This window comes from Aspergillus costaricaensis, assembly GCF_003184835.1.
Source record: "Aspergillus costaricaensis CBS 115574 unplaced genomic scaffold BO79scaffold_40, whole genome shotgun sequence".
Classification (NCBI taxonomy): domain Eukaryota; kingdom Fungi; phylum Ascomycota; class Eurotiomycetes; order Eurotiales; family Aspergillaceae; genus Aspergillus; species Aspergillus costaricensis.
Genome location: NW_020291840.1, coordinates 87,093 through 102,572, shown reverse-complemented (window position 1 = coordinate 102,572; position 15,480 = coordinate 87,093). Strand labels below are relative to the sequence as shown.

The window sequence follows — 15,480 nt, the reverse complement described above, 5'->3', positions numbered from 1 at the left end:
TGAATGAGGGCGCATTTGGAGAAAGGAGGTATCGAGTGAGTGAGGTCAGGAGTTGTACATAATCCCTTTTCCTGTCATCCACTAGTACTTAGTCTTAATCAACATAATGTTAATAGACCATTTGGTACATAATCCTGAATTGGAGATTGGTAAAAGAGACATTGAGTGCGCGGAAGAGACCGGTTACCTGGCATGGGGGAAATGGCTCATCTGATTGTAGATCGTAGTGCTTAATGGGAGGACCATGTGGAAAGTGAGGAAAAGGATGAGCATAGAAAAGAGAAGGAATGACCCACGTGTATCTTCATTCACGCCCGATCAGGTGATACGCAGTGTAAAGGAAATTGGCCTTGTTTCTCAGGTCATCTCTCCAGATCTACAGCGGAGAAACAACACCGCTAAAGAACTCCGGAAGTCATCACAGTAGTGAAATCTCCTATGCGCTCTGGACCCCTACATTACTCATGTTTCACAAAATACTACTTAATGCTCATCTTACTGAACAGGTCCAGGGAGAAGCACAGATACTCAAGATTACATAGAACGCTTTCAATTCCGCGTCAAGCTTCTACTACTTAACGTTTCATCCCCGAGTACCAACCTAAGATTAACTAAATATGAACAACAATTAACTGCAGACCATTATGTACTTGGTCCACGCTAGTATACAATCCTCATGATCCGAAGAAGGCGGGTCTGCGCCCGTCTCAATTCCTGCAAGTCCCTCAGTCAGCGAAATTCGAACTAGAATAATCGAACCCACACAAGATCCAGAAAAGAGACAAGGAGCACAAGGATTGGAGAGTAACATACAGAAGTTGGAGCGTAAGATCTCCGTGGATCTTAGCCTTAAGCTGTACCTCAACGTCCAAATTCAAGTCTAGACGCAGGCGAAGCTGTTCGTCCTTCTTCTTCTCAGTCTGCTGCTGCCCCTGCTGCTGGAGTTGAGTGTCATTTCTCCCTCCCATGATGCTTCGTCCAAGGGCCTTTCCCGCCGTGTTGCCGAGCGTACCGACAGCTCTGCCGGCGGTGTTCTGGGCCAAATCGCCAACGCCTTGGGTGAGGTTCCCTGGTACGTCCCCTACATTCCCCAAGGCAGGCAGCGCCAGCGCCTGTTGCTGTTCACGTTGCTGACGTCTCATATCTCCTCGCTGGCCGCGTCGACGGGCCTGTCGATAATATGCGTCTGCGCTGGCAGGGGACGATGATGAGGGAGAGGATATTTGCTCTGTCACTGATATAACGGATCGCTGGCGTTGCAGTGGCTGCTGCTGTTGCAGTTGTGGCTGCAGCTCTCCTTCGCTCCAAGATACCGATTGAGTCTCCCGGTCGAGTTGTGTTTCTTCCGTATCTGGAGACGGATCCATAGTTTCAGTTGCTTCTGGTGCTTCTGGTGCCTCTGGTGTCTCTGCTACTGCCGTTTCACCCGCTTCATCTGCTTGATCTGCTTCTGCTGGCGGCTTTTCAGATTCTGGGGGAGGATCCAACGCCTTTGATGTTTCCGGTGGACCACCTCGTCGCTGGAGCTTTCGAGGCTTTCGCACCCGCTCAGGATTCGAACTAGAAGGCACGTTCTTTTGTGCGTCGATGGCTGGACTCTGTTCTACAGCGTTTGCCATTGGCTAGGTAATGAACTGTAGATACGCTCGACGGGATATGTTGGGTGGCGCGATGAGTGGATTGATGATTATATAGAATAAATAGTAGTTGTTTTCCACCCAAAATTGAGGTCCCCGAATGGCGAAAGACAATATCGATTTGTTAGGTGTGAGGCGAATGTGAACTGATGTCATGGTCCAATCCCAAGGGGCGATACGATGCCATCCGGGGTTCCCCCTTCTTGCGTTCCAGGGTTTTGGATCTTCCCTAGAGTGGACGCGCATTCGAATTCCCTTCATTTATCGGGTCAACCCGTGATGATGGAATTATTGAATACATTTTATAGGCCTTAGCAAATTATTGTTTGGTAGTCATGACCCACTGTGCGGTCATCGGTGTCGCGCTGCGATTGTACCTTCTGGACTCGGCGCGTACATTCTTTGCGTAGTTCGCCTCCGCGATCGTTCTATACATTAATATCTACTCCTTCTCGACTTTCCTTTCTTGGGATCTTTATTAACCATAGCACCCCATCAGTGCGACGAGCTTGATACCTCAACGACGACCGCAAGAAAAACCATTCCCAGTGATCAACAGAAAGAACAGCGAAGAACCAGCAACGCCCAGATCACCATGGCCCAACCCGCTGATCCGCAGCCAGCACCAGCTCTACCAGTGAGAACGCAGGAGCGCCAACGAACTCGGCGAAAGAGAGGAAATGAGCTCGACGATCGTGTTCCTCCAAATACTTCAACTGCACTACAACCATTGCGACGCCAAGCATCGCGTTCAACCTCTCCCGCCACTGATGCAGAATCCGTCGTGACAAGGGAACAAGCCAGGCAAAGAGCAAGGGGTGACCTAGCGAAGAGAGATCCGGCTGGGCAGGAGATGACCCAGCCGTCGGAGGAAGAAGATACTGGGCTTAAGTTACGGCTGGAGTTGAATCTGGATGTTGAAGTCGAATTGAAGGCGAAGATTCATGGTGATCTTACGCTAGCATTGCTGTGAGTTTCCTTATTTTCTGAGTTCTTCAGCACTTTACCCTCAGAGTTTGCATGTATGCGGAGTACTAATTCCGTGCAGGTCCTAGGCAATGGAGCAGGCTGTTTTAGATGATATAATTATGAAGGTTAATCCTTTGATATTACATATATCTCACCGAGTCTACGGTTCACAGCATGTATATGGCAGCGTCATAGCATTTACCTTGAGAGAGCACCATTCGTTCAAGTTACGAAAGTCATATGGTAGATTCAACTAGCGCCCACTCAGTAGACGATGAAGAGATCGATTATCAATAATAACCATACTTTTAAAGATTAACCCGATGTGGGAGGGTACTAATCCATGGACAGTCCGCATCGACGACCAGAGCCCTCGGGTCTCAGATCGCAGCTGCCTGCTGCCCACATCCATGCTCCTCCTGGTTGACAGCTCGTACATTACAAAATATCATTGCTGTGGTAACAGCGGCAAAGCTTTTCAGCTGAACTCTACTCAGTCAACTAGATCATATTCCTCTGATTCACACCGTGGCACTGGAATTGCATGTTCGCTGCCCATTGTGGGGAGTAGTCGGGCCACTGAACCGAGCCCTAGCACGCATTATCGAGTTGAACCTTAATCCTCGATATCATACATGGTCACCATTGATGTAAACCGTGATAATTTAGGACTTATGTTGATCAAGTAACTTCCATCCGAACACACGCCGACCAAATCAATCGTAGTCTTGTAATACATGGAAACCATGACAAAGGCATCTGTCCCTATTCGCTATGCGGCTCTCGCCGACGGTAAACGCAAGTATATACGGAAAGTCGGAGTCAGTTGTTCAATAAATGCGGGGAAGGTTTGGTATCACTAACTCCGAAGATGATCAGGTAGTCGTAGCCGATTTGTTTCCTCACTATCCCATGGTTTCTAAAGCGCCACTCACCCGCATATCCACAATGTGGAGGGCGACATGGCTTCTAGCAGGCCTTTTGCGGTCGCCGTCTCGTATTTCTCGGTACCTGGTGATCAGATCGGAATGACGTCTGAGTGATCGTGCTGATGTGAATCTGATCGATCATTACAAACCGATCGACGATCAGTCGATGGAGCTATGTGATATATAGTTACTGGAGAAGCTTTGAGGTTCTGTAGTGAAGTTGACTAGCATAATCTCTGACTACTGTTGCCTCTGGCATATTGTCTACATTTTTCCAATCAGACAGATCACAGACGCCAAGGGAAAGTTCTGAAATCCATTTCTGTACGGTATTGGCGCAACCACCGACGAAAAACAAACAATGGCGGCTACCCAAGAGGATGCAAGGCAGGTGGAGTCGCTGGGAAAAGGAGATACTTTCAAGAAACCGTCTGCTATACGCAAGAAGGTACCTCCGAAGCTTGCCAAGCTAGATAAGAAGGAAAAGGTGGATAAGCCCACTTTAGGTATGTTGGCCAGCCGTGGACTAGGCTTAGAAATCGGCATCTAACGTTCGATAGATGAGAAACCAGAGGAAAAAGTGGAGACTAAAAACGTGGGAGATGTTGGTGCTGGTAAAACTCCTGAAGCGGGGCTAGAAGAACAGGTCGGACAGGTGGAGGACAAAGTAGGGCAAGAAGGAGAGGAAGCGGAAGAAGAGCTCGAGGGTGAGGACATGGAGGATGAGGAGGAGGAGGGGGAGGAAGAGTTGGAGCAGCAACGTGGGCCTGTCGAACAAAGAGAAGCCATGCCATCAGACACTGCGGCAGGTTCTTCGTCCACCGCGGGGCTAGCGGACAAGGGCAAGGGAGCAGCCGTGCAACTGGGCCGGATCGGGGAAGGCACTGAATCCATGAAGGATCAGGTCCCCGCTGAAATGCCGGATCAAGTGCAAGAGAAGGCTGGAGAAGGCGTACAAGAGCCTACCGAAGGAGTGGTTGAGCCCGAGAAAGAAACTGATCTCGGAGATGGCATACCAGAACCACCAGATGTATCGGAAGTGAAGGAAGCTGCAGTGAGCATTGGAGACCTGAAAGGCCTTTCTGTTGGTGAAGGCGGAAACATTGTCAATGCAGAGGGGAAAACAATCGGAAAGGTTGTTGAGGGGGATCCTGATGACCTTGTTGGTCAGGTTGTTGATGCCGATGGAGAGATCCTGGACGAGGACGGGGACTTGATCGGTCGGGTTGATGTCGTGACTGAGAAAGTCGATGAACTGCCACAGGCCGATGAACTTCCCGAGGCCGAAGAAGTGGCAGAACTGCCGCAATTACCGGATATATCGACTCTCGAAGGCCTAAAATGTACGAAGTTCGGCAGTATCTTGGATACTCAGGGTAACCTAGTTGGGGAGTTGGTTGAAGGCGATGCAAAAAGGATCTTTCGAGGAGGCTTTGAGCTTGACGATAAGGGCCAGTTCTGGGACCACCGCGGTAATGTCATTGGCAAGGTACAGCCTGTTCTACCAGAGGCGGAAGAAACCAGCATCTTCGAAGGAATGAAAGATTTGTATGTTGACAAGGAGGGATGGGTGCTAGATGACAACGGTCAACGCGTTGGACAGGTAGTTGAAGGGGATGTTAAAAAGCTCGCAGGCCGCGCGGTTGACGAGGACGGCGACATTCTCGATCGGCATGGAAACCTGCTCGGTCACGCAGAACCCTGGCAGGAGCCAGAAGAAGTTGCGGACGAGGTAACGGAGGAGAAGCCGGATCTCAGTTGTCTGGCAGGGCTTAAGCCCACCAAGCTTGGCCTCGTGATTGGGCCGGACCAAGTGCCTCTGGGCAGAGTCGTTGAGGGCGATCCCAAACAGCTTGCCGGCCGAACCATTGCGCCGGATGGTCTCATTTGGGGCGACAACGGGGAGGTCATTGGGCAGGTGGACCTGATCCCCGAGAATGAGCGAAAAGATCTCAGCCGGCCATTCCAGGGATGCACGGACCTGATGGTGAATGGATCTGGTTGGGTGGAGGATGGCGACGGGAACATCCTGGGTCGTGTGATCGAAGGGGATCCCCAGAAGCTCCAGGGATATGATGTCGATGAGGATGGAGAAATTGTGGACCAGCATGGGACTGTCTTGGGGCGAGCTGCACCATGTGAGCCCCCTGCCGAGGAGGTGGAGGTACCCGATCTGTCTGCATTAGCTGGCAAAGTGGTAAACAAGATGGGCAATGTCGTGGACACGAACGGAGTGGTATTTGGACGGTTGGTGACAGGTAACCCTCGAAAGTTGGCGGGCAAATCCGTGGATGAGCAGGGTCAGGTCTGGGATGCTGCGGGCCACGTTGTCGGCCAAGCCGAACTCATTCCCGATGCCGAGCGAGAGCGGCCAGAGGGACCATTCAGCGGCCTAGATGGCTTGACGGTGAATAAAGAGGGACAGGTTGTCGACCCGAACGGCACACCGGTTGGTCGTCTAGTCGAGGGAGACCCTAAACGCCTTGCTGGGCGCGCCGTGGACGATGATGGAGAGGTCCTTGACTCGGCTGGGAATTGCATTGGCAGGGCTGAACCGTGGTCTGCCCCAGAAGAACCGCCCAGTCCCATGGCTGGCCGTAAGGTTAACCGGGAAGGAGAGGTCCGCGATGAAGATGGCAATCTCATTGGCAAGCTCACTCAGGGAGAACTGTCGAACCTCATCGGCCGAACGATTGACAAGGATGGCTATGTTGTGGACAGTGCCGGCAATAGGATCGGGGAATGTACCTTGCTGGAGAATATACCCCCAGAGCCAGAGCCCGAGGAACCGGAAATGTCCCCCGAAGAGCGCGAGCAGCTGGCTCGACAGGAAGAAGAGAATGAGCTGGCCAAAAAGATGTGCTCAATTGTTCAGCAAGCTCTGGACTCCTTGGAACCCATGTGTCGAATGATCACTCAGGTATTCACCCATCCATTTGATGAGCATACTTCTAATAGGAACACTTTGCTGACGCTGATCCGAACAGCATATAGAAAAGGCCAATAGTACACCCAAGGATGAATTGGATGAAGAAGCACTGGTCAAGGAGGTAAAACCGTTGATCGAAGAGGCTGGCACCATTCTGCAGGAGTGTAAAGGAGCCCTGCGAGCGTTGGATCCGGATGGCCACATTGCTGCCAACGCCAAAGCCCGCAGTGCCTCCCAAGAAGCCACTCCACAGGAGCATCATCTGGCGGAATTACTGAAGGATTTGACACAGCTAGTGACGGAGACGATCGAACGGGGTAAGAGTATGATTGCCGACATGCCCCATGCGAAGAAAGAGATCAACCCGCTCTGGGCGCTGTTGTCCGAGCCGTTGTTCCAGATCATCGCGGCCGTCGGTCTCTTGCTCAGTGGCGTTCTGGGTCTTGTGAGTAATCTTCTGAATGGTCTGGGTCTGGGAGGCCTTCTTCAAGGGTTGCTCGGTGGCTTGGGCGTGGACAAGCTCCTGGAGGGTCTGGGACTGGGGACCATCACGCAGGGGATCGGGCTGGGTGGAAAGAAATAGTGCTGTATATCTCTGAAATCTGAAGGCTCGATATGTGTTCGATCGGGCGTTTCTGTGTCTCTTTAGTGACTGGTTTTTTTGCTTTGGGGAACAGCAGAAAATGAGGTGGAAGTGGAGGGCAAAAGGATGCGGGAAGTCTGTTTTAGGGATGCCGAGCGGCCGTAGGAAGTGATTTCCGGCGGTTGGCCCTGATATACGCAAGGGCCTCGTCAAGAGGTGTAATATCATCCAGTCCTTTGATGTGATATTAACCGCCAGCACAAGATATGTATGTCACATGAAATGCACTTATCTCTCCTGACTGATAGAGCAGCGCGCCAACTAGTAGCAATGACATCAACTTACATGGCAGCCTTGTGGGAGTGGCTCAGCACTGCCCCTTCAGCTCAACAGCAAGACACTCGCTAGATGCACTAGGCAGTGAATGCAAGTCGAGCTTTCCCAACAGCCACCCAGAACCATTCCATGTGTGATTCCAGTTCCTTTTCTGTTGGCTTCACTGACTGACGTGGGCCAATGGTGTTGCTCAGCCTGGCACAACCCAGAGTGAACCGCCGCAGCGACGCGCCCACAAGGCGCTTTCCTTCTCTTTCCCCTCCCATGGGCTCTCTTATTGCACAAGGCTGAGGCAGCTAGTGGTGCCAGCTCAAGAGCTCTTTCACCTTGACCCTTCAGAATTATGAGCTATTAGTACCCGTTTTCTACTTTCCTTTTGGTTTTGTTGAGTTTGTGTTACTCTTTTGTATCGTTGAACCTCGCCATCTCCCTCGCCATCGTGGTACTTTCCAAACTGCACCTGGATATCTCCCTTCGCATATTCTCAACTTCAAATCAACTGGTTCATCGGCTACCCTACCTTCTGGATCGGAAAGTCACCTCCTCTGTTATTTTGAAGAAAGATACAGATACCCATCTACATCGTGATGGCCAACCAGAAGTGAGTGCAAGTCACTCACAGGCAATCTATACGGAAGAATCACTGACTTATCAGCACCAGAATCTGTCGCGATTTTGCTCGAGATGGGAAATGCAAGTTTCGACGCTGCAAGTTTTCACACGATACTTCCCGCGACAACAACCGTAATGCGCCTCGCCTAAACACGAAGAGACCCGAGCCACCAGCTAGCGAGAGCGACTTTCGTGCCTGGAGACGAAACTTGTGGGACCCCAACCGGGACTATCCATTGGGGCATCGGCTTGGAAGCTTTCTGCGGGAAGCACAACGATTGATCGATCAAGATGTCGGGGTGCAGCAAGAGGTGATCCGCGCCCTGGCCGAGGAAGGCGGCTTGAAGCGCATGAAGGAGTTGATCGACGACAACATCCTGGCAGCCCGGTCCTCTACACAGAAGTCGGTCATTCTTGATCAGCAGGTGGTGCCTTTTCTGAACATCGTAACGCATCCTGGTGTGCGGAACTCTCTGGTTCTCGAGCAGGCTGTTGGTACGATCTATGCTTTCCTCTATGGCTTGGCGGGCAGACGGGCACTGGACCTGCTGGGCTTCCTGGCAGACATGCTACCGTACAACAAGGACCAGGTCACGGAGAATCAGACCAACCGCCTCGAAATGTCTCTCCTGACATTCTGGCACATACTTGAGCTGAATTCAGAGGCGTACGTCCACGAGGGCCTCAAGCTATTGGCCAACCGCTTCCAGTCCATCGTGAAAGATCATGAAGTCTCGCAGGCGCAAGGTGCTCTGTACAATGTCAGGGTCTACTTGCAAAGAATTCTGCATCGACTCAGTATCGGTGCAGCACTTCCAAGCATAGCTTCCTCTGGACAGCCCACCCCTGAGAGCGACAAGCTTCCCTCGTCATTCATCATCCACCGCACTCCCCCGGGGGGCCGCCACAACAACGATTCGGCGGACATCTGCGACATTCAGATCCTGCCCACATCTGAAGAGATCCTGTCCCCGCACACCGAGTATCTTCCCGTGAAGGACCCTCGACAGTGGCATATCAGCGGTGTCGCCGGGCTCCTGGACCGCAACTTCCGATTGCTCCGTGAAGACACGGTCGGGCAGTTGAGAGACGTCATACATCATCAGCTTCGCCCCGAAAATACAGCACACACTAGACAGGGTAACCAAGTCCGGACGTACGCATATCTGAACGTTAAGGTGGCTTCCTTGTCCTTTGATCGACATGCAGGGCTCCAGTTTACGATCCGATTCCGTCAGCTTGCGCAGGTGCAGGGACTGCGTGACAAGCAGCGTGAGGAATGGTGGAGCCAATCTAGGCGCCTACAAAGTGGCGCCCTTGTATGCCTCATCGATAAGAGTGGAGGAGACGTACTGTTTTGTACGGTAGCTGAGCCACCCAGGTTGCCGCCCGGCACACCTCAGCCCAGGGATTCCCCGTCTCTCTGGAAGGAGAAAGATGTCTCAACCGTCGCTTTGGAATTCGTCGACCCTACAAACCATCATGTGCAGTTCGTTCTGGATCGTTATCGTCCGCGTGGCGCAGTCTCTCCCGTCACCCTAGTGGAGTTTCCCGGCATTCTGCTACCAGCCTTTGCTCCGACATTGCACGCGCTCCAAAAGATGAAGCGAAGTGAAGACCTGCCTTTCGCGAACCTGCTGGCTCCAGCGTCCTCCGAAAATCCGGACCAGGTGGCAGAAGTGCCTCCGCCAGCGTACGCTCTCAAGCCCGGGTTCAAGTTCGATCTTAGCTGCTTAATGACCGACGAGACCGAACTGCATCTCCGTCCCGGCCAGGCTTTTGACTTGGAGAAATTTCAACAGAAGTCGATTCTTGATCCGGCTCAAGCCGTGGGCCTAATAAACACCCTTCAGCACCAGGTAGGTCTCATCCAGGGCCCTCCAGGCACAGGGAAGAGTTACACTGGAGTTGCCTTGATCAAAGTGCTGCTAGCCAATGCGGCCAAAGCCAAAGCCAATATTGGACCGATTATCTGCGTCTGTTATACCAATCATGCCCTCGACCAGCTTCTTGAAGAGCTGTTGGAAAAGAAGATTACGACACAGATCGTCCGAATTGGATCGCGCTGCAAGTCCGAACGCGTCGAGAAATACACCTTGAGCAAATTAGCCGACAGGCCTCCGCAGACCAAAGTCGAAAAGAGTTCGATGTATCACCTCTATGTTCAACTCGAGGAGTGTGTAAAGGAATTCGATGCTCTACGATTATATTCAGAAGGATCCGAGGCTAACTTAAAGCGGTTTCTGGAGCGCCATAACCCCAGTCATTATCGCCAGCTTTTCAGCAACGACGAGGAGGGATGGATAACTGCGACGTCAAAGAAGGGCAATAATGCATTTCGGCAGTGGATAAACAGAGGAATTAAGTCGACGGAGAAGCCCCGATCTATCGGTATCCTCGAGAATATAAAACTCGAGCAAATGAGCGTGAAGGAACGGCAAATGATCTATGAGCACTGGCTCACGGAGAATAGACGTCAGAAGCACGACAAAGCTAAGAACCTGGTGCATGAACAAAAGAGGAGCAAGGAAAAACTGAACGATGTTCGACACGAGGTCGATCTGCGATGTCTCCGACAGGCACAGGTTATCGGGGTTACGACTAGTGGCCTCGCTCGAAATCTCAAGATGCTTCGCCGCCTTCAGTCCAAGGTAGTGCTGTGCGAAGAGGCTGGAGAGGTGTTGGAGGCTCATCTCCTGACAGCCCTTCTGCCTTCCGTCGAGCATGCCATACTCATTGGAGACCACCAGCAACTTCGCCCGCAGATTCAAGACTACAACCTTTCTCGAGAGAACTACCGAGGTGGTGAACAGTACTCTTTGGACCAATCATTATTTGAGCGACTGGTTGAACCCGGCGAGGATGGCCCAGGGGTGCGGATGCCGTTTAGCACGTTGGAAACGCAACGCAGAATGCATCCTTCCATCGCACAGCTGGTCAGAGACACTTTGTACCCTCGCTTAGAAGATTCTCCCTCTGTTTTGGAATACCCGGAGGTATGCGGGATGCGCCAGAGGCTGTTCTGGTTTGATCATCAACACCTCGAAGCCGACAATTCCAGCACCGATGCGGTAAACACCTCACACTGGAACGCGTTCGAGGTGGAGATGACCACCGCACTAGTCGCTCACTTGATCCGACAAGGCTGTTATAGAGCGGGAGAAATTGCTGTCCTGACCCCTTACCTGGGACAGCTCCATCGGCTACGGCGTCGGCTCAGCGAGTCGTTTTCGATCGTCCTCGGCGATCGTGACCAGGATGATTTGGAGGCGGCAGGACTAAATGAATCAGACGCAGGTAATACTCCGGTGTCTCGATCAAATGCACTACAGACCGTTCGTGCAGCCACCATTGATAACTTCCAGGGTGAGGAAGCCAAGGTTGTGGTAATATCATTGGTCAGAAGCAATGCCCAGAGACGCTGCGGGTTTCTGCGCACCTCTAACCGCATCAACGTTCTGCTGTCCCGTGCAAAGCACGGCATGTATATCATAGGTAACGCTGCTACCTCGATGGATGTACCGATGTGGCGCCAAGTCGTGGGGATCTTGAAGGATAAGGACAACTTTGGCGCCCAGCTCAAGCTACAATGCCCACGCCATCCAGAATCCCCTATTGCTGTTTCGGAGCCCGACCACTTCGTGCAATTCTCCCCAGAGGGCGGCTGCAATCAGCGCTGTGCCAACCGATTGCGATGCGGTCATGCCTGTAAGCAGAAATGCCATTCGACACTGCTCCATGATGCGGTCTACTGCCAGGAACCTTGTCCAAGACCTTTGAAGGGATGCGATCATGCCTGCCCGAAGCACTGTGGCGACAAATGTCCCCAACAATGCCAGGTGATCGTGTTCGACGCCAACCGGAAGCTCAGATGTGGACATGCTGCAGTGGAGCTCCCATGTTGGCAGGCGCAAGATCCGACGCAGGTTAAGTGTCCAGTGCCTGTGGTGAAGCAGGTGCGCGGGTGCAAGCACACGGTGACAGTGCCCTGTCATATCAACGTCGAGGATTCCACGTTTAATTGCCCAGCAGTGTGTGGAGCCATTCTGGCCTGCGGACATCCTTGCCGACGCAAATGCTGTCAGTGTACTCGGTATGATGGGGACAACAATGCTCAAGTCAACCATGGCCGATGCGAACAGCCGTGTGGTCGCAATTACTCGACGTGTGCACATAGCTGTACTCGGATCTGCCACGAGCCGGAGTCCTGTCCTCCGTGTGAGGCCCGTTGCGATGTTCATTGTGGCCATTCCCAGTGCCCCAACAAGTGCTGTGAGCCCTGCGTTCCCTGCGCCGAGACTAAATGCCCATCGTCGTGTCCTCACGGTTCATGTACGCTGCCCTGTGCGGCTCCTTGCGACAATGTGCCTTGCTCCAAGCGCTGCGAGAAACTTCTGCCCTGTGGCCATCAATGTCCCTCTGTTTGTGGCGAGATTTGTCCGCCAGCTCCTTTCTGCCAGATATGTGCTGCTCCAGAGGTCAAGGACCGCGTTGTTGATTTTATACTCGGCGAGGCATATCGGGAGATAGACCTTAATGAAAACCCCTGCATCTTTCCTCGATGCGGACATTTCTTGACCATGGAGAGTATGGATGGCCAGATGGACATGAAAGGACACTATGAGTTGGATGCCGACGGTAAACCAGTCGCGATCACCGAGTCATCCAGGCCATTTTCCGTCGAGGACGTCAAAAGATGTGCCACCTGCCGGGGATCTTTACGGGATATTTCTCGGTACGGTCGGCTGGTACGTCGGGCCATGTTGGATGAGGCCACAAAGAAATTTATCTTGTACCTCAACAATGAATACGTTCCAATGGCCCAGGAACTGCCAAAGCTGGTTACCGCCCTACCTGAGGCCAAGAATTTGGCTGGGTCGCTGGCAATGTTCCAAATCGGTGAAGCCATCCGGGTTGATGGTTCTGGTAACCAACAAATCAAACGCTTGGGGGATCTCATGAAGAAGAACAAAATGAATCGCTGGGATGGACTCCTCCAATTGAGGAAGCGCATGGTCAAATACTACTCCAGGGTTCAAGTCGAAGAGCAACCCTTCAGTCGCGTTCAGTACCTGGTGGAGCATGCACGGCGGCAGAAAGAATCCCAGGGGACGTTCAAGTTCAATGAAAGTGTGTTGCAAACGAAGGGTGTTTTGCTAGCACGAGCACTTCTCATCCGGTTAGACATTGCACTGCTCGGGGACTTTCTCTCGCTTTACAACGTTGCAACTCCACTGTCAACACGGCGTGAGCTTTTGGTCGATCTGCAGAAAAATATGGATGACTGCCACAGCCTCATCCAGCTAGCCGGTGACCTGCATCGAGTTGCCCATCAAGCTGAGGGCTACATCTTCCTGGCGCAGCTCTGTGCTCTGCAGCGATCACACATAAAAGATATAGCGGATGCTGAGCGTCGGCTTACCGAAGGCTGCGAAGCTCTAGATGCTGCCGAGCAACTTTGTAGGCAGTATCCAGGCCAAACCCAGGGGTTTTCGGAAGAGATTGAGAGCGCCAAGGCGATGTTAAGAGGCTCAACATTCTATAGCGCCGTCTCCAACGAAGAACGAATGGCAGTGATCACGGCCATGAACCGCGAATTCATGGGCATTGGCCACTGGTACTATTGTCCAAACGGGCATCCATTCACGATCGGCGAATGTGGAGGGGCGATGCAAGTCTCAACGTGTCCCGAGTGTGGTGCCCCAGTTGGGGGCCAGGGACATCAAACGGTCGACGGAGTTATGCGTGCAAATGACTTGGAAGCGGGACTAGCAAGTCTGAGTCTTGAATGATGTGAGATTAGACAAGGGGATAGTTGAAGTTGTTGGGAATGAGGTAGTTGACTAGCTGTTCTATGTTGCTGATATGTCATCTGTAATGTTAGTGCGCAATAGCCCAGAAAATACCGATAAGAGTAATGAAATATATTGCTTATTATTCTTTACCTAGTTAGGTAGGATTTGGCAAATGATATCATATAAATCGTGAGTCGTGAAGTTCAATGACTTAGGGTGACTTAGGGTGACTCATGTTGGCTCATGTTGATGGCAGATTACTCATTTGCGGGAATCTCTTACCAATCGGGATTCAATCACCAACTTTCAGCAAGTATAAAATAAGCAGCAACCCAACTACAAATCACCTACCATCCATTTCATATTTCGAAGTACATCAGCATGACCACCAGCCGTCCTCACAACATCCTAATCACCGGAGCCTCAGGCTACCTGGGCGGAACTCTCCTCTCCCGCTGGCAAACAGCCCAATTGCCCTCCCACGGCACCGTGTATGCTCTCGTGCGAACTGAGCAACAAAGCCAAGCTGTGCAGCAATACGGCGCGACTCCGTTATACATAAACCTCGATGACGACCAGAGCATTATCCAGACCATCGTCAAGCATGAAATCTCCATCATCTACTTTCTCATCGACGCCGCCAGCGCCCGGACTCAAATACCCATGATCCAGGCTCTGGGCCAAGTGCGCGAGCGCACCGGGAAAACCGTCCATTTCTTGCATACTTCTGGTGCTAAGCTATTCAGCAGTCATGCTGGACATCCGACCGATCGTGCATTCTCGGATGCTGATCCAGGACTGTATGAAATGCAGGAGACTGCGAAGCCGTCGCATCCGTGGCTTGGGCCGGTGAGTGCCATCTCTTTTCTTTATCTTCTCAATTGTTTATATACTTACTGGGTCTAGGCTTTGGAGGCGAATAACACCGTAATCGCTACGGCAGAAGCACATGGAGTACGCAGCTACATCTTCATTCCTTGTGTGGTCTACGGCCCGGGAGAAGGGTTTGGGAACCGCATCTCCATCCAGACGGTCGCGATTGTCAAGGCGGCCCTCAAGGCGAAGCGCGTGTATAGGGTGGATTCGGGACGGCCTGTATGCATTTATTCCTCGTCTTGTTTTGAATCTTACTCTAGCTCAAGGCTAATGTGGCATAGGTCTGGCCCGTCGCTCATATACAGGACACCGTCGGCCTGTATCTGGATCTGCTTCGGAAAATGCTCCTAGAGGAAACGCTGGATTCGGGTCGACAAGGGTACTACTTGGCTGCCTCTGGCACTGTGGCTTGGGATGACTTGTATAGTGCTATGGCACAAAGGCTGGCGGAACGAGGAGTGATTGAGGATGCTACGGTGGGGGATGCCAATGATGCTGTCCTGGAGGAGATAGGCGAGGCGCTGAGTCGTCCGAAGGACTTTGTGCCTGTGGAACTGGGCGGAGGGTAAGTTTCCGAAGAATTGATGCTGGCGAGATGTACTTGTACTGATGTTGGTAGATGTGTGCTGGATGCGCAGCATGGTCGACAGTTTGGCTGGCGGCCTCGGTATGGCCCCGAGCATGCTCTCGCCACGGCAAAGGACGAGGTAGATTGGATCTTGGAGCATCTAGACCGGAGTTAAAAGGTGTTGACACCATGATATGAGCGATTGACCAAGAGTGCTTGAGGGGTTGTACATAGTATTGGTTGTGA

The 15,480-nt window shown here is 52.1% G+C and overlaps 5 protein-coding genes across 5 annotated transcripts; 4 read left to right on the top strand and 1 right to left on the bottom strand.

The window, feature by feature from the left end:
* Positions 1 to 725: 725 nt before the first annotated feature.
* Positions 726 to 1,619, bottom strand: BO79DRAFT_158332 (uncharacterized protein; the record flags this gene model as incomplete). The annotated part of the gene is made up of 1 exon (XM_025678904.1): positions 726 to 1,619. The coding sequence occupies one exon, from the start codon at positions 1,617 to 1,619 to the stop codon at positions 726 to 728; it is 894 nt and encodes a 297-aa protein (XP_025535279.1).
* A 613-nt stretch (positions 1,620 to 2,232) lies between these two features.
* BO79DRAFT_232347 (uncharacterized protein) lies at positions 2,233 to 2,718 on the top strand (the record flags this gene model as incomplete). The annotated part of the gene is made up of 2 exons (XM_025684224.1): positions 2,233 to 2,606; positions 2,637 to 2,718. The coding sequence occupies 2 exons, from the start codon at positions 2,233 to 2,235 to the stop codon at positions 2,716 to 2,718; spliced, it is 456 nt and encodes a 151-aa protein (XP_025535278.1).
* A 1,178-nt stretch (positions 2,719 to 3,896) lies between these two features.
* BO79DRAFT_275508 (DUF3659 domain-containing protein) lies at positions 3,897 to 7,047 on the top strand (the record flags this gene model as incomplete). The annotated part of the gene is made up of 3 exons (XM_025687673.1): positions 3,897 to 4,041; positions 4,096 to 6,455; positions 6,523 to 7,047. The coding sequence occupies 3 exons, from the start codon at positions 3,897 to 3,899 to the stop codon at positions 7,045 to 7,047; spliced, it is 3,030 nt and encodes a 1,009-aa protein (XP_025535277.1).
* A 778-nt stretch (positions 7,048 to 7,825) lies between these two features.
* Positions 7,826 to 13,787, top strand: BO79DRAFT_275505 (putative NF-X1 finger and helicase domain protein; the record flags this gene model as incomplete). Its single annotated transcript, XM_025687672.1, has 4 exons — positions 7,826 to 7,984; positions 8,045 to 11,951; positions 12,028 to 12,327; positions 12,456 to 13,787. Exons 1-4 carry the CDS (start codon positions 7,971 to 7,973, stop codon positions 13,785 to 13,787), a joined length of 5,553 nt encoding a protein of 1,850 aa, XP_025535276.1. The 5' UTR covers positions 7,826 to 7,970.
* A 382-nt stretch (positions 13,788 to 14,169) lies between these two features.
* On the top strand, positions 14,170 to 15,455 carry BO79DRAFT_202718 (NAD dependent epimerase/dehydratase family protein; the record flags this gene model as incomplete). Its single annotated transcript, XM_025681664.1, has 4 exons — positions 14,170 to 14,639; positions 14,697 to 14,885; positions 14,948 to 15,231; positions 15,286 to 15,455. Coding segments are annotated over 4 exons (1,067 nt in total), but the record flags the coding sequence as incomplete, so codon positions are not given.
* Between the last annotated feature and the right edge of the window lie 25 nt (positions 15,456 to 15,480).